Source organism: Eleginops maclovinus, chromosome 16 (genome assembly GCF_036324505.1).
Source record: "Eleginops maclovinus isolate JMC-PN-2008 ecotype Puerto Natales chromosome 16, JC_Emac_rtc_rv5, whole genome shotgun sequence".
Lineage (NCBI taxonomy): Eukaryota > Metazoa > Chordata > Actinopteri > Perciformes > Eleginopidae > Eleginops > Eleginops maclovinus.
Window position 1 is genome coordinate 4,295,225 of NC_086364.1, and position 16,595 is coordinate 4,311,819.

General features: G+C 39.5%; 1 protein-coding gene across 1 annotated transcript in view; it reads right to left on the bottom strand.

Moving 5' to 3' along the window:
* Positions 1-1,666: 1,666 nt before the first annotated feature.
* The window catches only part of LOC134877870 (syntaxin-1B), a 53,426-nt gene continuing 38,497 nt past the window's right edge, over positions 1,667-16,595 (bottom strand). Inside the window, exons 5-10 of the mRNA XM_063903542.1 lie at positions 15,917-15,990; positions 14,589-14,697; positions 13,734-13,807; positions 11,612-11,749; positions 11,424-11,534; positions 1,667-10,822 (exon numbers count right to left, since the gene is read on the bottom strand). Of these exons, the coding sequence (XP_063759612.1) occupies positions 10,742-10,822; positions 11,424-11,534; positions 11,612-11,749; positions 13,734-13,807; positions 14,589-14,697; positions 15,917-15,990 (587 nt within the window). The 3' untranslated portion in view covers positions 1,667-10,741. The remainder of the gene's footprint in view (positions 10,823-11,423; positions 11,535-11,611; positions 11,750-13,733; positions 13,808-14,588; positions 14,698-15,916; positions 15,991-16,595) is intronic.

Below are 16,595 nucleotides of genomic sequence, written 5' to 3' on the forward strand. Positions count from 1 at the left end.
GACACAATGTTTATTGACTGACAGGAAATGTTGATTAGTTTTAGATGATTCTGCAGACAGAGCAGCGCTGTAGAAAGTGTAGCAGTAGGCTGTTGGTGTGTCGTCAGTGAATTATAACCTCTGTATGACTTTTATATACAAAACAACTGTAGATTAACTTCATTTCTATTATAAACGAGAGTGTTGAGAGAAAAGGTTTTGACACTTTTTCATTTTCTTCTTTTTGGTCTTTACTGTATGTCCTCTATGGTTTTAATAAAATTCCTGCACACAAACTATAGTCAAACTGTGAAGTATAACTGTTGTAAATGTCGCAAAAAGGAAATGAAATTAGCCATGTTGCTATACCTTTTGCAATGTATTGTCACGTTGGGTTAGAATACTTTCTTTCAAAAAAATGCTTGTTTTTCAAGCATTTTCTACAAATACAAAGCAACACATCTTGGTATCTGTTCGTTATATAAACACTGTCCTTTCAAAATAAACTTCCTTTTAAACACCTCGGTTAGGGTAAGAACTTTGTGCAGTGGCGGCTGGTGAACATTTTTTTTGGGGGGGCGCAGTTGGGCAGCACGGTTTAAATAGCACTTTTTTAGAGGTTTAGCTTAAGACAGTTGGTTAGGTGGCTGCGGCCACATTCGTGCTTCTTACATTTTTGTGTGAAGTGCTTTAGATCCTTCATCCCGGTTGTAGTCCAAAGTGTTTCAGTCCCAGGACTTTGAAATAACAGACAAGGGAAACAAAAAAAGGCATTGCTCACTGTACAACCAGCTAACCAATTCCGCTTAGCATACAAGTTTGAGGAGAAAGTCGAGTGTAGGTTCTCCCGCGATCAGTGGTCGTCTGTTGAATGTTTAAATCCGGACGCTCGGGTCCCAAGTCTTTCAATTTCTTCTTTTCGACATCTGATAGTCGATGAAACGGTGTTTTAAGTAGAGCTTGCACGGAGTTCTCAGCCATCGATGTCGCCATATTCACTCAATCTAAGTTTCAGCTAGCTACGGTGCTGCTCTTTACGCTTGTGGTTAGGGAATGATAACGATGCTGATTCGCCGAAATAGTCCAATCGCGTATCTAAGAATGTCACATTGAACTAAGAAACAATGCCATTGGCTGTGGGCGCAAAGATTTGCGCCCACACATCTAAGTTTCATCCCCCAATGAAAAGCTATCCTTGCTAAAATGACTGAGAAAAGTATAAGCTCTTCTATAGACTCCCATGTTATCGGCGCCCACGGACGGTAGCCGACCTGCCTATTCTCAGAAAAGGCGAATGGCAATATATTATGTCCGGACACATTTTAGCGGTTCTTGACAGTGGTCTCCCATACACATTTAACCCATAAACACGGTACATTTCTTATTTCAATTATGTTGTATATATAACGTTTTTTAACTCAAAAAGTCAGGGTGGGCGGCGCCCAAGCGCCCACTATTGACGCACCGCCACTGACTTTGTGTATTGCGTTGAAATAACTTTGGAAGTGGCGCCACTGCCTTATGTAAGTTAAATGGGTGACTCCGGCATTAATCCGGCATTAGGCCATTTACCTGTCTTTCCGTTTGAGTTCTGTCGCCAGGCACTGGTTGCCCAAAAACAATGAAATGATAAACAATTTTTTTTAAAGTTAAATTGATTAAAAAGACACGAGACGGGAAACAGGAGTACACTGAACAATCCTTTTCTTTATTCATTTTTTGTTATCATTTCAATATGTCTGTCAGGGTTTTTTTTTAAAGTTTTTATTTTAAATTAAAATTTTGACACACTTATAAAAGACAGCATCTGCATAGAGTTGTCATCTTAAAGATCCATGAAGAGAGAGAGGGGGGGGGGTTAAGAGAGAGCGAGAGAGAGAGAGAAGGGGGAGAGAGATGGGGAGAACGGGGAGGCAAAGGGTTAAAGTTGGGGGGGAATACTGGCACGTCACATGAACTAAACAGAACAGCCAACAGCAGTACGAGAGAGGAGGAGGAGGGGGAGACAGGGCTGCAAGGGGGGGTTATTTTTTAGAGGGGGGGGAAGGGAGGGGGGGACAGATCGCTTTTACATTACGCTACGCACACATACACACACACAAAAAAAACGGGACACAAGTTGCATTTCCGGTCAAAGTTGCGTCTGGAGAGCGATGGCCCTGTCCTCTTTTTTTAAGTTTTTTTTTTATTTTGGAAGTGTTTTTTGCCGACTCTTGCCTGCCATGTTCCCCCTCTTTCTTTATTATCCGTGCATCTGTAGGGTTTTTCATTTCATTTCTTCTGTGTTGCTCCAGAAGGTCTTAAACAGGATTTGCTTTTTGAATGGAGTTCCTGCACGAGGTCCAGGGCCTTGAACGCCTCTGCATGATAAAGAAAGCCCTTTTGTTTCTCTGAATATTGCACGCTTTGTTACGGTAGGCCTGTTTGAGGCTAGAGACCAGGGCCCGAAAGTCAGGAGGTGACTCGAGCACCGTGTTCCTCAAACACATCGAAGGAGTGACTCTGGTCTGAACAACATTCTGGAGCCTGAAAGATAAAAAACCAGAAGATCATTTTGTTTTCAGGGACGCAAATGTGGCTTACACCAATTTCCTGTTTGAACTTTTGACGCCTTTGAGAAACAGAAGCTCAGACCTCCTCCAGGAACTGGGTGAGAAATAAATTATGGAGCAACGACGGAAGACTGTGGTGGTTTGAAGAGAAACACGTGGTTTTAAAACCTTTTCCAAAAGCACTGTAAGGCCAATGATCTCAGCCCATTGACTTTCAATGAAACTGCGATGTTAGCATTAAAATGCTTCAGAAAACTGCGACTCAGGTGTTTCCATTGTTGTTGTACTTGTGGCTGTTAGCAATGTGTTACAACAAAGATCTTTTAAAAGCGACTTCTTGCAGAACTTGAAATAGTGGGCTTATTCATTGGGTATAAGCAACATGGCATCCTGATAAACAAAATAGCCGCTACCTTGGACCTGCTTACACCAATCATAGTCTGACGTGTGTGCAAACTATTACTCCGGATTTGGCTACTAACTGGCAGGGGCGAGTCTGGTGCCTTTTTTTCAGGACTGGGTGCAGGCTAATCTCTGGGGAACACGGCAGACAACGAGTCATAGATTTGTCGCTGGGCTAGCTAGCTGTGTTTGAGAGACTTTACCGTCAGGCAGAGCGAGAGAAAGAAAGAGATCAGAACCCGCTAAGTGATCAGGGGCCGCGGGGTTGATTTTTCCTATAATGGAGGGAAGCACTTTCATCAGAGGAGCCAGTGGTTGGATCCTCCGGAGCTGTGGTGATGAGCGGTGGTGTGGTGTTGGCTGTTTTCACACCCAATATTCCCGCGGATAAACAAGTTCTCTTCGTTCCCGTCCAAATATATTCTGCCCTTTTTTTTGTAGATGGAAATGAAGGGACGTTAAAAAACGTGTGACAGTGCCTCTCGGTGGAAAAACACCATTGTACGTTTTTTGTTTGTGATTTCCGCGGGCGGGCGTTAAACGCAGCATGTGAGCTGAGCATGGCGGACGAACATGCTGGAAGATATGTTTTTCGGTCTCTCTGCTGGCGTCTCTCAAACATGGAAAGAATCAAAAGGCTGCGGAGGTGGGGGACACAGAGGTGAGGGCGGGCAATGTTTTTAGGGCAGGGGAGAAGCAAAAATGGCTAAAAGGACAGAGATCGAACTGCGTGTCAACTTTGACGGGAATAGATATCTCAGTAGATTTTATACATAGACATGCAAGTCATTTTTTCTCTCTTTGAAGTTATTTACAATAATTACATAACACAAAGAATCCAGTTTCAGTTTGACAAAATTGCGAGCATTCAATATTCAATATTACTACTTATTATTTATGATAACATAACCCCTTTTGTACTTCTTTAAATCATTGCTATTATAGAATCGTCATAACCTCCTTTTTTAAAGTTTAGATGTTTGATCACTTTGTTTGAAGCCGTTCATTCTCCCTCTGGGTTTTTGCAAATGTTTTACTGCATTTAATTTGTAATTTATGGTAATAATCATAATAATAATATTAAGAATAATAATGATAATAACAATGTTTATATAAGTGTCTGTCTTACTTGCTATGGCAGAGACCATGTGGGTCTATCTTCTTGTCCCCCCCCTGACTCCTCCCTCCCCAAAAACACTGATTCCAAACGAAATACTGTCTCGTACGATGGAGAGCAGAAAGACATATGGGTGGAGCGTCAAAAGAAAAATCATCAGAAACAACAATTAATATCGCAGCTGACAACAAATAAACATTTTATCCTCCAGAGCAGGGCACTAGGAACAGGTTTTGGTTTTTGAAAATTGTTTTCAGGAAGACAAAAATCATCGTAGAGTAGAGTTTAATCGTCCGACAATTGAGGAACAAAAAGAAAACGCACCACTACCTTGAATCTACCTTGAATCGTCGGCGTCTGTTGAGAACAAACTTGGAAGACAGACACGCTGATTCAAACTGAAGAAAGTTATTTTGCAGAAATAGCATCATTTAGCCCGCACACATTTGACTCAAACAACAGGAAGTCATTGTTCAATATGTGTGTGAGACAAAACGCCCAGTTACTTCCACACACAAACTAATGTGGCTAACGGCTAATCAATCTTTGGAGTCCTTGTGTCGCACCTAAACTCTCTCTGGATGATTTTTTCCTGCTTTCTGCACCCCACCCTGACAGAAACTGTACACAGCCAGGAGAAGCGGATATGGCTACGGAGCCATATACACACAGTTATAGAAATGCAGTATGTTGATGTAAGATTTATATATATTTTCTTGTCTACATGTGACTACAGATGACAAGGATGCAGTCCTCTGTCACACACAGGAAAATGCTCACTGAAGGGTTTACTAGTCACAGTAAACCATCCATTATCTCTACTGCACATGCACAATCATTTGGAAGTGGAAATGCACATAAGTATAAGAGAAACTATTTAATTTATGCAACATTATTTGCCAACTTTAGCTGGTGGAAATCTGCTAGCCTATTCATTAAATCCCCTCAAAGAAATAGGACCAGTGTTGTGCTCATTGACCCCACGTTGGGGAAATGATGTGTATTTTGTCAGTAAGATTAAGAATGCTGTCCAGGTTGTTGTAAGACAAAAACAACTCTGAAGCCAACTATATCCACTTTTACATCTAAGTGCAGTAGAGGTAATGAGTCCTGCAGCGGAAAGGAATCGACTAGCATTGTTAGCTAGCACTGCTTCTTTGATATTTTTGTGGAAATTATTGACTGGTTTGGCCGTTTAACTAGCCAGCAAAACCTTGCAGGGAAGCATTGATCCTGCAGTGTGCACACAGAGACTGATAAACAAGCTGTACAGAAAATAACACCAAAATAACAAGAACTACAGCAATTAATAAGTAGAATAAGTAAGCACCACCATAGTCTCCGTAAATGCCTCAAAGTGGAGGAGAACGTTTAACAGATGAGTATGCGTAATTCTTTTTTTTACACAAACTAACGTCTACAGGTGAAGAGGAAAGGGAAAAGGGTGTGGAGGCAGACATCATTGTTGTGGCATGAAATGACTTTTTTGTCATTTATTGGCGGACAGACCAACATGCAGTGACGGCTGGTGGCGGGCTGGGGGGCTGGGCTTTTTTATTTCTATAGTTTCCATTTAAATGATTTGTATCACCATTTGTGACAAACATCTCTGTGTAAACTTGACTCGTGTTGTGCTCTTTATTAGCGGCGAACCGTTTGAGAACACATGAGGGGAGGGCAAAAACGCTTTGGTTTGAATTTTAACAAATACATAATAATAACAGTGATCATGGCGTCCATAAATATGTCTGACCTCTTCCCATCTGTCACAATAAAAAAAATCGAGCAATGTGGATTTCATCAAACGGCTGCAACCCGTGGACCTGCGATCGGATGCTTCGCACAACAAAACAAACTCGTGCTGCTCCGAACAAACACAAACACACTCACACACACACACACACACACACACATTTGTGCATTTAAGCACCAAACTTGTTTTACTGAAAAGGAAGGGAGGCATGCTGCACACACAAGAGGCCAAGTGGAGGGGCAGCAGGAGGTCAGCCCATAGGCAAAGGTTTTTTACAATAATAAATAGTTGAGGGACGATTCCTCCACAAAAAAACAACACAAATGCAAACAGAGATCAGTTGAGGTGTGTAAGGTGGGTTGGCGGTTGATGTGGGGGGGATGTGTGGGGCAGGATGGGTGAAGTCGAAGGTGTTAGAAAATGTAGCCTTTCACATTTAAATATCAACTGCTCCTTAAACACCCTAAAAATACAGTTACTGTTCCAACAATGTTACAAACAGAGCACACGTGGACAAGTAACATGAGCCAACATGTGTTTGGATTGAAAAGAAAATTGAGAATTCAGATTAAGTAGGAACAAGTAAAATAGTTAGCTAACAAGCTAACCAAAGACAGGTCCATGAGCGGTAAAGTGCACGACATGGAGGGCAGGTTGGGGGTGGGGTACAAAAAACACCATCATGCAAATTCCACAACGCTTTTGCATGCCTTTTTTATTATTATTATTACTATTATTATTATTATCATCATTATTACACACAACGGATTCGGCAGGGTCTGCTGGGGCGGGGAAGGCGCAGATCCCAATCCTCAACATTGTCTTACAACCAAACAGCTACAACACAAACGGGAAGAGGGAAGACAAAAGGACAGGGTTGGGGGATGAAAACTCGGACAAACTACCCAACCTTTAGTTGTTTAATTATGGTTTCCCTATATTTGTCCGTTTTTTTCTTTCCCCAGAGGAATGGCGGCTGACTTTACAGAAAACACACGCACAACCAAAAGACACGCACACACACACACACACACACACACATACACACACACACGTCAAATAAACTTTAGTGTCATCAAGCTGGCTGGTGCTACGACGGCATCCTTTCTTTGCTGATTTTATATCCACCGCCAAACCATTGCAAGACTAACATGACGACCGCGACGTCGACCATTGAGAACACGTGAATGAATCTAATATTGTGCGGCTGACATGACAATGTAACGAAGAATGAAGCAATTCGATTTGTGGAGGTAAAATGTCAATCAAATCCCTCACTACATGCCTGACGTTTCCAAGATAAACCTCTAAAAGAGTCCAAAGACACAAATCATACTTGTGTTTGATTTACACACATTATTTGATATCCATATATGGACAGTGTCTCTCTAAAGTCTAAAAAAACACTTAAAAGACAACGCCATGAATGTTTCAACAACAAAACAGCAGAGAAAAGTGCTAAATTACTCAAAAATCTATTGGATTTTGCTGCTTGGAGGGGTGATTGCTAAGCTTTGGTGCACAAAGAAGTTTGGGTTTTGGGAAGAGTAAAATGAAAACTCCCACTTCCACTCTTCTCCAAACCTCGTTCTTCATTTAAAACTAGCGACTAATAATACAGCATCTCAGACATCTAGAACTAACAGCGATATTTAATCTTATGACTTCCAAGAAAACACACAATATATTCAACAAAGCAGTGACAACTTCCATAGTGCCTACACTTTGCCTTTTGCAGCAAGAAGTACTATTAGCTGGGACAAAGAGGCTAACTTGATAAACAACGCAAGCTTCCTGTCATAGCGAAGCCTTCCAGAGCAAGAGATTTGCAATGTTGTTGTTTTTTAAATCAATAAAACCAGATGTTCTCCTTCGATACCTTGAAAGGACTTTTACCAAACGTGAAAACACTTTGCAACTGTAAACGTCAACATCGGGGTGACAATAAAGACACACAAAGCTAGCTAGCTAGTTACCACTTTTTCTGTCATATAAATGTTCATTTCATCGTACTGACTTTATTGCTTTGACATTGAGTGTAGACTTATTTTGTGGAATGTAAGGTGGTATTTGCTTCCATGTTTGGGTCACACCTACTTTCCCATGGCCCTGTGTTCTTGATGTAACTAACATTGTAAGGGATCGGTAAGAGCTATCGTCGCAGTTCAACATTCAAAAGATTGAAGAGATGGATAGATAGATAACATTTAATTCTGCCACTGTGGAGGTTACAATATATTAGATTAAGCTGGGGGCCATAGAACCTTTGGAATGTATATTCTTCCTTGGAACATCCAGGGTAGGCCTCAACAGAGACGAAGGTAGTTCTGTATCACAGAGCCTTAACTTGGACAAACCTTCGTCCTTTGAACCCCCTCCTCCAGTACTTTTCAACACAACCGTGTGACCAGGTTAGGGCAACACACACATTTACTTCTCAACACAGACCACAATTAAGAAACACAAACATGCTTGTACAAAAATACAAATGCATGTTGTCCCAATCTGGAGCAGTGTCGAGGACGTCTTCTCCTGCAGACATGCCGCTCACAGCTATTGCTAACGCTACTGTACAACACAACAATTTAGATAATTTAATTTCTGTATATTGCTACACGTTAGTGAAGGAGCCAATGGAAAGCAAAATGCTGTACTTGTTCAAATTAAACTAGTTTGACCAAATAATCTTACTAGCATTCTACAATCATTGGCAGATTGATTATCCTTGCAAAAATAGTTAGCTAGTTAAAAAGTTCGTAAGTGTGTTGAGATTATTTTGTCAAACTACTATTTCCAAGGTCAAGAATCAACCTCCCATATTATTTCTTAGGTCTCATTCTTTCCCCAACACTGACCTAACACACGAAAAGGGTCTTAAAAAAAACCTCCAACAAGCAGCTCTACATGATCTATAGTTTACACGAGCTAAAGCTATTGCATGCTAAGCGACAAAGTCTAACACTAGCACTGGCATGATATGCAACACGGAAAATGTGAAATGTTAGGGGCATATCCAGTGTGTCCCGTGTGTAAAATGTATTCATCGGAGGTGTTCATGCAGGTGTGTGTGTGTGTGTTTGTGTGTGTGTCACATGTTCCACCTTCCATATAGGAAATTCCCAAGTAGGAAAAGCCTCTCCTGTTCAGAAGCACCGGTGCAACTCAGGCATAAAAATGTTGTGAATCACATTTCACAAACCTCAAACACACACTCAGGCAGGAGGTGTAGGGATGCAGGGAGGAAACAGGCGAATGCATCAAACCATACAGACTAAACAGTAACCCCTAAATGATGTCAGGCCGATACGTCACGGGACACGTCACGCACGCACTAAAACAGCAGCACCACGGTACAACGAAGCAACAAACGTTCCCCATTAATAAAACAAAAACGCAACAATATTACCACAAGACTCAGGTTACCAGGGCACGCCAGCATTTTGAGAGTTTTTCGAAATTTCCATCTCGTTTGTTTCATAATGTTATGTTTTAATTAGTTTTTCTTCTTTACTTTTTAATGTGTTCTCTTCATTTTTTAGAATCATCCGGAAGAACAGTTGTGACAGCTTGGAGATGATACCCGGCTTTGACTGCGATATTTCTACAGTGATCAGTGCGAGGAGCCTTTTGGTGCAGTAACGTGAACCTCGATCCTTATTTGCTAACTTGGGTGGGGGAGGCGGGACATGTCGTCTTCCTCTTATCTAAACTGCATAGATTGACCGTCCGTCTCCTCCCACCCTCCTTCCAACCTTCTTACTATCACACCCCCGGTGTTCCCACCGTTCACCTGTCAGTCAAACAACACATTTTCGAATCAAATTCAGCATAAAACCAGAGGCCCGCCCTCCCCCTGCTCTTTGGTTGGATAGATGTGACAGGAAGGGGAGGTTGTTGTAGTGGAAACCTGCCACATTGCAATGACACCCCTCACTGGCGCACATTGTGTGTCACGCTGTTTATTTCATGTGTTATAAATTGGGTGTGGCAGGCCGGGCTTTGCCAGTCTAAGCTAATGTAATAATAGGCTGACTAGGGTGAATGACAGGAATGAGCAACCAATGAGAGGTGGTCTAAAGAGCGAGGTTGGTCCCTCCCTCTCAGAAACAAGGGGACATAGTTGGTTCTACCAAAGCCAGTGGGTGCATGTCTTCCGGGACGGCATTCTCGGACACTCAAGCATTCTGGAACGCTCCAGCATTACTGACAGCATTCGGAATTGACTCTTTTCCAGAACCTTTGGTTCTAGAATGTAGCGCAGAGTTCTAGAGCTCCACAAAGTTCAGACGGAGCCGATAAGATTTATCTCTTTCAGAGTTGAACACCCTCTAGTGGGACAACACAAACACATTTATTAAGAATGTGCTTGGTGACGTTTCCAGAACGTACTCTATTCCAAAACCTCTGCTGGAAATACAGGCAAAAAACAAGCAAACAAATAAATGGTCTTGAATGCGCGTCCCGGAGAACTCCCACCCAGCAGCAAGTCACCATTACTGTCCTTGGAGACTCCCGAAAAACGAAAGAAAGTTTAAAAAAATAAGAACAAAAAAAGGCAAAACAAACCAGTAAATGTCATCATTTTTTACAGGTAGCTAACCCATGTGTTGCTTCATATGTTCAATACATTTACATGTACAACTGTAATAAATAGTAGGTTTATTTGCACCCTCTTTTGTATGCGTTATGTATTTAGGTCAGCTATAATGTGATGGCATTTTTATTGTGTTTTTTTTGTCTTTGTTTTTTGAACCCCACCCAACCCCGTGGTGTTTCCTCTTATCAGTGATTGGATTGTTATCTCTCCCTAGCTGATTGGTTATCTGTCTTGCATTTGTGTTTCAAGTTTTTGTGTTGTTATCGTCGGTGTTTCTCTTCTCTGCTGACGGTCAGACGGTCGGTCGAGTCGGTCGTCACAGCGGCAAGACGCGGAGCATCTTAGAAGCCAAGCGTGCCGCCGATGGTTGACGCCAGGACCACACCCAGGATGACACAGCAGATGATGATCATGATCTTCTTCTGCAGGGCAAAAAGTGAGACGCAAATTGGTGAATTATTTTTCTTATGGAAGGTTTGCTGGAATTTTCAGATCTTTCCGTATGAAAAAAGCGATGCAAGGCCGACTCATTGGTTCGCTCCACATAGAGACGATGTGATTTTACCCATTATGTTTTGGAATATTGAAATTGGTATGGTATACACATGTTTATATTATTAAGGATAATCTGGTTAATCTCCACATATTAACCACCCTTTTATGATTTTTTTTGTATGTAAATTGAATTATCAAAGGTTAAATGATAACGTTAGGCTAAAAAAGGGACTATGTAATGTCACAGGATTTCTTGTCACCAACTCTAAGCTAAAGGCGGTTAATATTCGGCGTGACGACCTTTAGTATTCTCTTTGAGCTATTCGGCAGCAGTTGATTGGTCTATTTACTGATATATAACATGTTGTAGAGCAAATGTTATTTGACCAGATCTCTTTTCAGGCATCTAACAGAAACAGAGACAATGGAACAGGAAGGGCTAAGATACTAACCCGTTCTTGGGTTTAGGGCTCATTCCTACAGCACTCTATAGACACAGTTTTTATGTTTTTCTGATGAAAATGTTACCTTGCGGGCCTGGCTCTGGTATTTGACGGCCTTCTTAGTGTCAGATACGGCTCGCTCCACGTAGTCAACGGAGTGTTCAACGTTGTACTCAATTCTGTCAATCATCTCTCCCTGAAAACATACGTATACAGTTGTAAAGAAGACGTCCAAACAATGCCGCACATACTTCACAATGTCCCGTCACAAACCTGGCTCTCGACCAGCATGGCCATGTCCACGAACATGTCGTGCAGCTCGCGGATGCTGTTTTCCAGCTTGATGATCTCGGTGTGTCTGGTCTCGATCTCGTTCAGAGCCTGCTTGGTCATCTGAGAGTCCATTTTGATCTACAGGTTTTAACACAATGTTCATTTACACTGACATCTTTAAAGTGAAAGGGGAAAAAAATATATATATATACTTTTTATAGATAATAAAAAAGCTATACATTTTGCAACATATCAGCAAAGCCTTTTTAAAACCAGACCTTTGATGTTATTGATATTGATATCCAAGTCTGTGATAATGTTCAAAATGTAAAGCTTGTTGATATTCAAGTTTTTAAAAGTGTTTAAAGTTAAAACTTGTTGATATTCTAGTCTTTGAGATTGTTTAAAAGCAAAAACCTGATGAATCCAAATCTTGGATTGTTTATAACAGTAAAAACGTGTTAATATAGAGGTCTTTAATAAGGTTCAAAAACAAAAACTTGCTCATATCCAAGCATTTTATATTGAATAAAATTAAAAAGAAACTGTTGATATCCAAGTCTGTAATAATGTTTAAAAGTAAACCTCTTTTGATATCCAATGTTTGATAATGTATCAAATTCAAAATACTGTCATATTTAGAATATATTCATAATGCTAATGCATTGAGATATACCTGTAGTGTTCATTCTTTTTTTTTTTTTTGGGGCAACCAGTGTCTTTATTATAGAGACAGATGAGAAATGGGGAGACAGAGGGGATGACATGTGGCAAAGGGTCTCAGGCTGGATTCGAACCTGGATCCACCACATGGGGACCAAACCCCAGTATATAACTTTGACATAAAAAAATAGGGTAACACTTTACTTGAATGGGTGTTCATAAGACTGACATAACATTGTCATAACCATGACATGACACCTGTCTCAAACATTAATGAATACTTATGACAGTTGTCGTTAAGTGTCATTCGGTAAGTTATGTCACTTTTGATGCAAAGGTGACATTGTTTGAGACCAAACTGTCAAACTTAAGAAAAAGCGTTTAGCTTGATATCTTAGTGCGACATTAAACCGTCATATATGGATGTCTGCTATGACATGTTTATCACAGGTTTTGTTGTCTTGCTTTATGTCAAGTTGTCATAACAAGGACATCTCAAACAATGTCACCTTTGCATCAAAAGTGACATAACTTACCGAATGACACTTAACGACAACTGTCATAAGTATTCATTAATGTTTAACACAGGTCTCTTGTCATGGTTATGACAATGTTATGTCAGTCTTATGAACACCCATTCAAGTAAAGTGGTACCAAAAATAGATTTTAATATAATTTCAATAATATACATCCAGTGCCTCTTAGATCATTAACTTGGCTTTCTTTGTGCACGCCTTTGTACAACTAAAATGATTAACTATTAACTCATGTTTTACACATTTGCGTGCGTTCATTTGCCTAAAAAGACACAAAATGCACAATAAACCAAGTAAAATATTAATTTGATTGCTTACATTATCATTATTTAATTTCTCTGCTTCAAATATTCTATAATAATGTTTGTATTCTTAACATAAGAATCTGATAATGCGACGCTATGAGCAAGCAAATATAGTCAATACAATTTTCAAAATAAAATATTTGGGGTTGATATAGGCAGTTTATGAGGTTTTAACCATTTTCTCGTATTGATGACCTTTGGCCTCCAATTGCTTCTGTTTTCTGCCAAAATGTCCGACTAACTTACCTTCCTGTAGAGTAACTTAACACCGGCTGAAAACCTGTTATTGACTGAGGGGCTCAGCGTGAAATGTTGAGATTTCAGCGCAGTGTTAAGTTACGGACCTGATCACAACAATCAGATCAATCTGCTCGGGCCAGAGGTAGAGGTGCATGCATGTTTTTAGCTTTTATTTTGAGTGAGCCAATAATTCATGTTTTGGTGACTCGTCAAAATAAAAGCTTCCCAGTGCATCATCCTATTGTTACATGCCATGTGGCAACGGCCGTGTTCACTTGATGTTTCAGCGCACCTCGTGGCGATTCTGCATCCCAATAAAAACTGGTGAGGGGATGCAGAATGGCACAGGTAAAAACGAGGCTCAGGTGCGATGCTTACATCATCCGTGAAGATGGCCAGCTTGCCACTCTCCAACATGTCCTCTAGTTCTTCGTTGGTGGTGGTCCTCCCAGCTGCAGAGAGAAAACAGAGAGGGAACTGCCATTTATGCTCATTTCTTTTGACTTGATGACCAGATTTTATTTGCAAAGCTTGGGAGAAAGGTATAATATCAGTACTTTAGTCCAACTGTGGTTTCTTGTCAAACCATGAAGAAACAGCACTTTGTGTGCATTCATTTATATTTGTTTTTATTATTTATCAAAAAATATATTTTGTATTCTCATATTTTTGATTTTATTTTGGTATATTTGTTTCTTCTTATATACACTGTATTTCATCACATGTTTTATTGATGTTATTTTTTCACACTTTTTTAACTTGAATTATTTCTCTTACTGTGTTTGCATGTATGGATAAATACAAGTTCCCTGAATGTAAAACCCCAAATGGTAATAAAGAAAATGACGTTTCCGTTACATAACACGACATATTTAAAACTTTATAAAAATGGATTTTTCGTGATTAGTTCACAAAGACATCTGTATGTCTCTTTCTTATAATATTTAAATTTTCTCTACAGGTTTTTGATCTTACGAGCCTGTTCAAGTAATTTGATATTAATGGCTTTTATAAACACATCGTCTGAGATTAATTGAATCGTATTATTTCATGAAATATAATATCTGTATCTAATTTTGTAGCTAGAATTAAAGCTGCTTTTGTCTGTTAATGTGGACATTTTAACCTTTGCTAACCCTGATAAAGCTAGATTCAAATAAATGCTCTCTGTAGTAACAGTACATGGTATATTGTGTGTACTATGTATGTGAGTTGTGTACTGCGTGTACTCACTGATCTCCAGCTGTCTCTGGATGCGATCCTTGCAGCGGTCCCGGTACTTGGACTGCGTGGTGTTGTACTCAGTCATCACCTCCACGAACTTACGAGACAGCGTCGAGTGCTGCAGGTTATCAAGAAGAAAAAACACACAAAACATTTAAAAACATCAAATCAGGCTTGGGGCGCCAATTTTCAGGCATTTAATACACCAAACCTTCAATATATAATGAAAGCAAGCTTCAGTTTCAGCCCTGAAGAAACAGAAACCATGTGAAACATTTCTGAGCGGCAGCCACTAACCAGATTCCTGAGGATTGAACTAATAACCCGTTCATCTTTATCTTAGCTTAGATTTTAAACACACACACAAAATGAGTACTATGTAGTTAGGCATTAACAGCTCCAACATCCTGGAATATTTTAGAATACAATTGTCTTAAAAAGCTATTTCAGCCTCTAAAACACTGCTGCTTTTCTTCATGTTATATCACATAAAAGAGAACAAGACACTATTTTTGTTTAAACAATTAATTGTTTATCTTCTAAGAGGTGATTACTTACTGTTTTCTTCTTCTGGCCTTGGAACGTTGTTCAGTCAAAACAGGCTATTTAAATCATTTCTGATATTTAGCAGACCAATTATATCAAACCAAAAGGAAAATAGTTGCAGCCATATTGAGCATTTCCATTTTTGAATAAGAAATAAATCAGTGAAACTAAATATTAGGGGTCAAAATGGAGAAGCAATATAGATCATTTTTTTCATTGGTAAAAATTTGGCAGAAGGTTTCTGAAAGGGTATTTGTGTGTGTGTGTGTGTGTGTGTGTGTGTGTGTGTGTGTGTGTGTGTGTGTGTGTGTGTGTGTGTGTGTGTGTGTGTGTGTGTGTGTGTGCGTGCGTGTGTGTGTGTGTGTTGTATAATATTCTGCAGTTCTCCTCTTATCCACCAGGGAGCCTCCGGGTGGACGGAGCAGCCAATGACAGAGCAGGATACTTTAGAGTCACAGACTGCATGGTCTTACATCAGGATGTGTTTTAATCACATTACTATTTTCTTTTATAACTATAATAAAATAAAAGTTAATTTGTTGCAGGATTAAGATCTTCGTTTAACTGGACAAACAATTCAAGTGGGCAAAACAATCTAAATCTACATGTGTATGTGTTCATACATACTTAATATAAATAAATTATAGGAAAAAACCTTTACTACAGTGTGAGAAGAAAAACTCACTCCCTTGGGTTTGGACATGAACAGAGAACACATACATCAAAGTAAATTCATTTCAGTTGTGTTCACAACAAAGAGTTTTTTGTAAATGTGTAATTAAAAGTCTGACCTGTGTCTTGCGGATCCTGAGGTCTGCTGATGATCTGTTGAGACCCTCCTCCTGCTCGATGCTCTGCTCGATTGCTGCGGGGAAATCACACTGGACATTTCAGTTCATGCTTTTATTGTGAAAAATTTGGATTGGAAGATTTGTCTTATTTGCTTCCCTTATGGAAAAAGTCTAAAACAGCTTTAAAGTAAAGTATAAGAGGCTGAAGCAAGCGTAGTGCCCTTATGGTAGTGAACATTTGTGTTTCTGCCAGCAGGTAGCCCAACCAAAAATACGGAACCAGGTTAAATTCTTTTGTTTTCTCTGCAAACTTATAATTTTGTAAGAAATTAAGCAATTTTTTAAATTAATTTCTGAAAGATTTATAATTTTGTAAGAAATAGAGTAATTTTTGAAAAAACTTCATACTTAGTGATGTTTAAAAACTATATTCATTCTGTAGCTGAAAAGGAAAAAAAAATAGTAGAGCTTTAATATGTACAAAATTGAAGGATTGAAGGTTTCTCATATTCACTTCCAGTATGAAAAATGTAGTAAAACAAAAAATGTAAATTAATGTTGAAAACCCCATTTTAAAAAAGTGCAGCTAATTGCTTTAAATTAAAAATAGTTGAAAAGTTAAAAATGTCCTTAAAGATCTAAACTTTGTCATAAAAAATGATATATTTTAATAATTTCT